This window comes from Dama dama, chromosome X (assembly GCF_033118175.1).
Source record: "Dama dama isolate Ldn47 chromosome X, ASM3311817v1, whole genome shotgun sequence".
NCBI classification, from domain to species: domain Eukaryota; kingdom Metazoa; phylum Chordata; class Mammalia; order Artiodactyla; family Cervidae; genus Dama; species Dama dama.
Window position 1 is genome coordinate 102,159,182 of NC_083714.1, and position 8,967 is coordinate 102,168,148.

Here is an 8,967-nt window from a genome sequence, read left to right on the forward strand (position 1 = left end):
TGTGCCCTCATGTGCATACATACACACACACACACACACACACACACCGAAGACGCAAGGGAGCACAGACAGCCCATCCCTCTTCCAGTTTCTTGATTACTGTGAGGGCCTAACCACCTCCTCCCAGCGTCTCCGGACCTGAGGCCAGAGAAGGCTGGGAGTGGTAGCTCCACCCCCAGGGAGGGGCTGGGGACTTAGAGGACAGGAAGGGAAGGGAGTGGAGCTGCAGCTGGGAGCACTGGGGGCAGTAATTACCCGGCGCTGGGGCTGCCACGCTGGCTGGGATTTCCCTCCCCTTGAGGACAAAGCCACTGGGGAATGGCCCTTCTGACCCCTGCTGTGTGTGACCCCAGAGCCCCCAACACTTACCCATCCCCCCTCCCCACTTCCCTGAGGCCTGGTCAAAATTGAGATGTGGTGACAACAGAGAAATCATGAGGGGAAAAAGACAGAGAGAGACCGGGACAAAGACAGGAAAACTACAGAGACCCAGAAATTTGGACAGCTTAGAGAGGGAGTCAGGAAAAAAGGGGTGGGGCGAGTCAGAAGAGAGACAGTGACACTGAGAGATGCAGGCCTAGAGAGGCAAAGGGGACAAAAAGGGCAGACCAGGGCCACTTGTTGAACATGGTTACAATGTGCTCTACTTGTGGCATTTAATCCTAACAACCCTAGGAGGTGAGGATGCTAACTCCATTTTGTAGATGAGAAAACCAAGGCTCAGAGGGGTGAGGTGATTTGCTCAGGATCACATAAAAGTAGAAAGTGGCAGAGCTGGGGCGACGGAGTGGGGGCTGCCTCTCACCACTGCCTGCCCCTGCCAGGGACATGGGAGAAAGGAGTTCTCCGGAGACAGAAGCTGTCTGGAGACTCAAAGTCCTGAAGTCCCGAAGAGATGGCAGTGTGAAAGAGCCCAGCACCTTCCCTGCCCCCCTCCCCTGTGTCCCCGGTGGGGGAGGGGGCTGTGGCTACACCTGGAACGCATTAGGCAGGGAGGCCCAGTCTAGGCGAGCTGGGAAGATGCAGAAGGGGGAGCAGGGAAGGTGAAGGTGAAGTTGAAGGCAGCAGCGTGGGAGGTGGCAAGGGCCTAGAAGGCCCAGGCAGAAGAGCTTCTATGCCAGCTTGAGCTTCTTGGGGCTGTGCTGCCAGTCCCGCCCTTCCCGCTTTCTCCAGGAGCCCTCCCTCCCTGACTTAACCCCTTCTCAGTGGAAGTGCTGCTGAGGGCTGAAAGCTGCCAGCAACAGCAATGGGAAAAGCCTTCAGTTCCCTCTCTGGGCCTCAGCCACACACCTGTGCCCCTCACCCTTCCGTCCTTAGTCTGGGGCCCAGATGGACACAGTTGACACTGACTGGGCACTGCCACACAGATGCCCCTTTTCCAGGCTTCTCAGACTCAGTGCATTCTAAACCCCAGCTCTACCCCAGCCCCTAGTGGCTCCTCCTCCTGCTTCCCCACCCCAGGAACTGCACCTCCAGCCACCCAGTTCCCTAAGCTAGTCCCTAAGCCAGAGGTTTGGCTTTCTTCGAGACTCCTCCTGCTCCTTCAACTCACTTGAATCCAGCCAGACCCCAAGTCCTGTAGACTCAACTTCTTCAGAGGGCAGGAATCCATAGGCTATCTTTCCCAGTCCAGCCTCCTAACTGGTTTCCTTCCCATCCTCAGGGTCCTCTACAAGGTATTCTCCACACCACAACCAGCTTATGAAAACACAATCCCCTTCAATTTTTGCAGCCTGGTGATGGGCTCCCCTTGCCTCTGGAGTGAACTCCAAAACTCCTGAGCTCAGGGACAAGTAAGGCCAAGCTAGAGAATACTTCCCCACCCCCACCCTCCAGGCACAAAGGCCTCTTGTCTGTTCCTCGAAAGTGCTCTCCTCAGCCTGGGGCTTTGGCACATGTCATTCTCGTGGGCCTGAAGAGCTTTTCTGCTTCTCCTTACCTCTGGACTCCTATTTATCCTTCAGATCTCAGCTCAAGTGTCCTCTCTTTTACCTGCCTGCCCCCTCCTCATCTGTTCCTGCAGCATCTGTGCTTGGAATTACCTGTCATGTCTTCCCTGCTAGAAAGGAGCTCCACGAGAACAGGGACTGAGCCTGCCTTGTTGCCCAGCCAGCAACTCAGAGGGCCAAGCAACAAGTAGGTACTCAATAAACATTTGTTAAATAAAGAAATGTCCTCCTCCCTCCTCTCTTTCAGTCTGCATTATCTGCTCACCAAGAACTTATTGATGCCCTATTATATACCAGACAAATGTGATGAGCAGGTCCTCGATGTTACAATTGGGGAAATGAAGGTGTTGTGGTGGGAAGGGAAGCCTGAGGGCACAGTGAATCAGGAGTGCTGAGTTCCTTCTGCTGCTAGCCTCATCCTTGTCTCCAGTCCTCTGTGTTGAGGTACATTTTGGAGATGTCACGCCTTCCAGGTCCAAGGAACTGGGTATTGGACCCTGGAGAGGCTGGACTCACTGCTTTAAGGAAGACTGCTCTCTACAGTTGAGGGCAGTTAACTCTTCCGGGCTGGGCATCAGGAGACTACACTTCCTGTCCTCTTTCCAGACAGGTCCTAGCCACACCCAGACAGCGTCTGGCCAGCTCCACATCTGCCTAAGGCATTTAGCTAACTGGCCTCCAGAAAGCCATGGCTGGCATCTGTCTGGGGCACTGTTAGCTACCATTCACCCTTGCAGGACCAAGTAGCCCCAGCCAGGCCATCCCCTAGAGGCAGAGGAACCTGAAAGGCTGGAGGAATGGGGGTGCCAATCATCTGCAATTGGAGACTTCAATTCTTTTAGTTCTTTTTGTAGCTACCTTTGTTGTATTTGTTTGGGAGGTCCCAGGTGACTAGGAACCAAATCTGGGTTCTTTCTCAGACACTCCCCTGGAATCTCAAACTGCTGCTCTCCAAAAACCACCAGCAGAGCCTACCACCCCCTCCTTTCAGGAGTCCTCTCTTCTCCTTTCCATGAGCAACCTCCCTCTAAGGCCTCTCAGGATGCCCTCAACAGGGAAAACATGGAGGGAGTCACAGGAATTTACTAATGTTTGGTTTGCTTTTCAGTACTCCCTTCGTTCTGTGCAACAGCCAATATCCTGGGTATATGTGAAATGGGTCTCAGCTTTATGCAAATATACTTTAAAAACTGCTCCTCCCCCCATCCCAAATGGCATTTCTAAGGCAAATTTTGGGCAAGTAATGAATGATCCACCTGAAGATGACTCTGCTGACTTCACTATATATGTCTTCAAGGAGGGGACTGGCCCCCAGAACCATGTACACTCTCTCCATGAGCTGCTGTGTGGCTGGTGGTACTCATTGGCGGTGGAAAAACGCCCAAACATCTCTGGCCTAGACCTCTCTTCAGAGCTTTCCAACCCTACATCCAAATGCCTGTTGGCCACATCCACCCAGGTATCCCTCCAGGGCTCTTAAATGCAACTGGTTTCAAATGTACCTCAGTATCTTCCCTCAAACCTGCTCCTTCTCTTGCAAGTAGGTGGCCCCACCACTATCCACCAGGTCACTGTAGTTGATTTCAGAAAACGACCGAGAAACATCCTGGACTTTTCTCTCTTCCTCAGCCTCTATATCCAAGATCTGTCCATGTTAGCACTGAAATACTTCTCAGATCTTACCTTCTGCACCTGCCATACCATTACCTCTTGCTTGGGTGACTGCAATCCCTACCTGCCTGTCTCTGACCCCACTCTTGTGCCCCTACCATCAACTCTCCACATACAGTCATGGGGAATTCTCAAACACCCATATCTGAGCACATCATTCCCTGTCAAAATTCCCCTTTGCCCTCAGGATAAAGTTCCTTCACCAGCCTTATCTTTCTGCTTCTCCCAATGTCTGCACCGTCCCAGGATGCCTCATATCTCAGTGCCTTTGCTCATACTGAACTTCCTACCTGAATTGCCTCCATGTTCCTCCTAGCTCTGAAAACCTTGCTGACACCCTTCTAGAGCCCTTCCTTTGGGCCAGGCCTTGTGCTGGATGCTGCTGATACCAAGGTTTCCTCTGCCCTAGAGTCCCAGAACTATAACTGCCTTCCAACTTGAATGATATGGCAGCCATTCACAAGAGCTGGGCATAAAGGGTAAACTGAGGCTCCCAGTGTCTTATATGGGTGAGAGGTTGACTCATTCCCTTTAGTTTAGATCCCATGCCTCCCTTCAGGGTTGGAAGTTACGGTGAGGCGGCCAAAAAGGGGCCCTGGGAAAACAACGTCAGAGTAGAGGCTGATGTGGTATCCTAATGATACTGACTCACTGTAGGATCACAGCTAAACTGCCTCTCAGAGTCTCCATGGTCCAAGCTCAAGAATGGTGCCCATTCTAGGCTATATATCAGAATCACCTGGGGAGTTTTCACAATAGATTCCTGGGTTGCAACCCCAAGATTCTGGAGCTCTGAGTTAGAGTCTGGGAATCACATTTACTTTTTCAAAGTCAACAAGGGATTTTGATTTTCATCTAGTTTAGGAAACCCAGGACCAGATGGTGACAAGGGACCTTTCCAACTCCAATTCTAACTCTTAAGAGTGTCAGATGATGCCCTAGGCTCCAAATCAGGAGAAGCTAGCCCCTCTTGCTGCCTCCCTCAACTCAGTCCTTCCACTACCCATGAAAATGCTTTAACACCAGACTTTAATGCTTTGCAACTCTTTCAACTGAGCTAAGGTCAAGTCCCAAGCTATCTCCCAACCAGCATCTAGAAAGATATTCCCGAAGCTGAGAAAGAGGGTAGGGTTCTTCCCAAATCTCTATGAACAAACCTATACTTGGGAACTCCTTTCTGACTCTCTCAAAGCACTCTCTTGTATCTCAGAGAGGTTGGGTTATCTCAGTAACCCAATAAGGCCTCACATTTTATTAACCTGGGAAATGGCCATAAAAACAATCATCCAACCCCTGGATAGGAATCAGGGTAACTAAAAGACAAAGCACTTTGAAGCAATTCAAAGCTTTCCCATGGATAAGATATTAATATATTATTTTAAAAAGCACCCCCCCCCCACATACACCACCAGGATGGACCACTGGCTCCTAAGGATGGTGATTCTATAAAGGCTTCAGCAGTCTAAAGGAGGAAGGCAGGAGGCACACAGAAATCTTAACATATGGACTAAAAATGTTTCAACCCTTTAATTGAAACTTAAGACTCTCTCTCTCTCTCATACACACACACACACACACACACACACACCCTACAATCACCAACCCTGCCCTCTTTGGGCCAATTATAGGTGAGTCCTGTAGAGAAAGAAGCAAGTCACTTGTGCCTACCCCTGGGTTGGCCAGGCAGTGGGGGAGGCGGGCTCTCACGCCCCATGCTGCTGTGAATCACATGGCTCAGTGCTTGTCTTGCCAGGGCCTGAGTAATTCCTCCGCCTCCACTTCAGAAGGTTTTTCTTATTTTTTTTTAAATTTTATTTCATTCTGCAGGCTTTGCAACCACATAGACTCCTCATGGCATTCTCTAGATGAGGAAATTTGAGGCTCAAAGAAGGGAAGTCACTCACCCAGGGTCCTACAGTGAGTTAGTGAGGAATGGTTGAATGAGACGTCAGGTCCTTCCCTGACACCTTTCTTATTCCCACTCTTCATCTTGAAGTGAAAAAATAGAAAAAGACACCCACCAATGACTAAGGCCTTTTAATACTGTTTGTCAGTCCTAAAAGAAATCAGCCCTGAATATTCATTGGAAGGACTGATGCTGAAGCTCCAATACTTTGGCCACCTAATGTGAAGAACTGACTCATTAGAAAAGACCCTGATGCTGGGAAAGACTGAAGGCAGGAGGAGAAGGGGATGAGAGGATGAGATGGTTGGATGGCATCACAGACTCGATGGACATGAGTTTAAGCAAGCTCAGGAGTTGGTGATGAACAGGGAAGCCTGGCACACTGCAGTCCATGGGGTCACAAAGAGTCGGACACGACTAAGCAGCTGAATTGAACTGAACTAAACTACTAAGGAAGGGACTTCATTGGGAAAAAAAGAGTGTAGGAAATCTGTGCTGCTGTTTGGGGGGAGGAGGGGAGTGATTCATGATGGGTACTGTGATTGTAATTTGGAAGGACTGGTGGAGTGGGAAGAATCACTGCTGTGTATTGATCAGAGGCCAGAGACCAGGGGCCCAGATGCTGCCCAGCTACTGACTCCCATACCAAGAGTATCTGGAGGGCAAGAGTCCAGTTGTCCTTCTCTTAGACAAATAGTTACTGAGGTCCTACTATGTGGCCCCTTTGTATCTGTTTAGGCATTTGTTCAACAAGGATTTATTAAGCATCTACTGTATGCTAGCCACTATGCTAGTTGCTGGGGATCCAGTGATGAACAAAACAGATACAATCCCCTTGCCCTCATGGAGCTCACATTCTAGTTGAAGAAGACAGGCAATAAATAAGTAGACACATAGAATAAGATAATTGCATATGTACTAAGTGCAAGGATGGAAGTGCACTGGCAACTTCGATGGACACCCACAAGGGCCCCTACCTAAAGTGATCAGGGAAGGTCTCTCAGAGGAGATGACATTTGAGCTGTGACCTAAGGGTAAGAAACAAGCCAGGTGGAGAGCTGGGGGAAGAGCTGCCAGGCAGGGGGAAAAGCAGATGCAAAAGCCCTGAGGTGGTAGTGCTTGTGGCACGTTTTGGGATCTGAAAGAAGGTGCTGCAATAAAGTGGGTGAGTAACCTGCTCCACACAGTGTCTGTCAAGGTGAGTTTGGAAAGTCAGCAGGAGCAACATGCAGGCAGGGTGTTAAAGGCCTATTGTTAGCTGATTTATCTCCAGCCCATTTGGAGGGAGCCCCTGAGGTTCCACGACTAGCTCAAGGTCACAAGAGCAGCAAGGGACACATGTTGCTCATACTTTTATGCTTTGCTAATGCTACCTGGTGCTGGTCCACAGTCCCCTAAATCTGAGGAGCCTGGGATGTGGGCCCTGGGAGGTCCCAGAGGCTCAACAGCTCCTTCATTGTTGCCTAGTGGAAGGCACTGTTTTTCCTCCATGGCTCCTGGGCTCAGGTCCACATGGGATGTTCCCAGATAGAGGAGGCCCTGCTGGCCTCCTCAGACACTCAGGTCTTTGCAGCACGAAGGCCTCTCCAGGCAGTGGTCAGTGGTCCCAGCCTGGCCTAGAGCCGCTCCACTCTGCAAATCCAAGTTCAAGCATCCTGACTTCTCACAACCAACCTTGTAGTCCTGCACCTCTCCAGCTCTGCTACAACTGGCTTTTGCACCGCTCCCCCGCAACCATCACCACCTCCAGCCCTTCCCTCCAACTTGATCTCCAAGGCCCACCTCTTAAGACCACCTTTCTCTCTCATCAGCACCTTTCACTCCCTCCTTCCCTTGTTCTCCTGCCACACGCACTGGCAAAACCCCAACCTTGGATCAATCCACCATCCCTATTTTTTTTTTCCACTCATACTCCAGAGCTGCTGAATAGTACAGGAGAAAATCACATAAGCAGAAGGCTTGGCATTACTTTCATGGTCTCCAAGCTCAGTTTGGGGAAGCAGAAAGACCATAGACTTTGGACTCAAACAGATTTGTTTTGGAATCCTGTCTCCATACTAGCTGTGTGACCTTGGACGGGTTACTTAACTTCTCTGAGCCTCAGTTCCCTCATCTACAAAATGGGGCTAATGATATCTACTTCACAGGAGGCTCCTGAAGATGAAATAAAAACCCATGTAAAGCACCCAGCCCGGTGCCTGGCACAAGGTAGGTGCTTGGCAAATGGGAGACTCCTTTTCTCCCATTCCCCCAAACAAGCCCTGGTTCCTCCAACCAAATCCCCCTTACTGCCTTGCAATCCTACCCCTTTTTCTTAGAGTGCTCCCTCTCCCATTAGCCTCAGAAGATAGAAGAGAAGGGGGTCGGAATGGTTGAGAGGGCACAGCGGACAGAGAGGAGGCGGGAGTTGGGGGTGGGGGTGGGACTGGGGTTGAAAGAATTAGAAGGCCGAGGAGCGAGGGAAGCGGTTGGAGGTTGAGAAGAGTCGAAGGGCTGTGGTGAGCGAGCCGGCCCTGAGAACAAGAACCCGCTCCCAGGCCCATGGCTGGGGCTCCCATTCTCTCTCAATCACTCACCAGGTCGGGGCTGCGAGCCCTCCAGGTGGTAGGAGAAGCGTAGGGCCCGGTGGTGCTGTGGACTGGGGCCGCAGGGCAAGACCCGGGGGCCTGGAGCGACGCCCAGGCTGGTGTCCGAGGGTCCGGGAGACTGGGGATCCAAGAGGCTGCCGAGAGCCGAGCCTGAGCCCCTGGGCACCGGCAGTCCGGGTTCCGAGGCTCCAGGGTCCGAGTCAGCATAGGCCGGTGACGCGGCGCCGGGGGAGTTCGCAGTTGGGTGTTCGGGCTCTAAAGGCCCGGCGCCCCCCGGGGCTCGGTGGCCGTGCATGGTCCGGGCCTGGGCGCGGGGCCCGGGCTCCCCGCTTGGCTCCAGCTCCTGGGGCGGAGGCACGGGCGGAGGAGGCCCGGCGCCCGGCGGAGCAGCGGCCTCAGGCTCGGGGGGCGGGGCTGCGGGCTCAGCCCCACTGCGGAGACTCAAGCCCCCAGCCCGGGCCCGGGCCAGCAGCCGTGGCAGCGGTGGCAGTACCAGCAGTAGCCGCGGCCACCGCCGCGGCGGTACCAGGCATCGCCGGCCCCGGCCCCGCGCAGGGAGTGGGTTCGGCGGGGCCGGGGGCCCGCTGGGGAGCGCTGTCTATGCGGCAGCGGCTGAGTGAGGGTCGGGGGGTTGCGCTCGGCGTGGGCTCTCTCGCGAGCAGTGAGCCACTTCCGTGGCCCCGGGGCGAGCGGCGGTCTGTTCCGAGTTCAGGGTCTCTTCTCTCTCCCCAAATGGGAATCGATCTAGGCTCTCCTGGCTGGTCGGAAAGGGTTCTTCCTCCCGCCGCAGCGGAGGCTAGGGGGCGGAGGGGAGGAAAGGAGAGGGAAGGGGAGGGAGGGAGGAGAGGATGGC

At 52.9% G+C, this 8,967-nt stretch overlaps 1 protein-coding gene across 1 annotated transcript in view; it reads right to left on the reverse strand.

Annotated features, from left to right (window-relative positions):
• Positions 1 to 8,679, reverse strand: part of FGD1 (FYVE, RhoGEF and PH domain containing 1) — a 37,184-nt gene extending 28,505 nt beyond the window's left edge. Inside the window, exon 1 of the mRNA XM_061137823.1 lies at positions 8,103 to 8,679. Within this exon, the coding sequence (XP_060993806.1) occupies positions 8,103 to 8,409 (307 nt within the window). The 5' untranslated portion in view covers positions 8,410 to 8,679. The remainder of the gene's footprint in view (positions 1 to 8,102) is intronic.
• Positions 8,680 to 8,967: the final 288 nt, after the last annotated feature.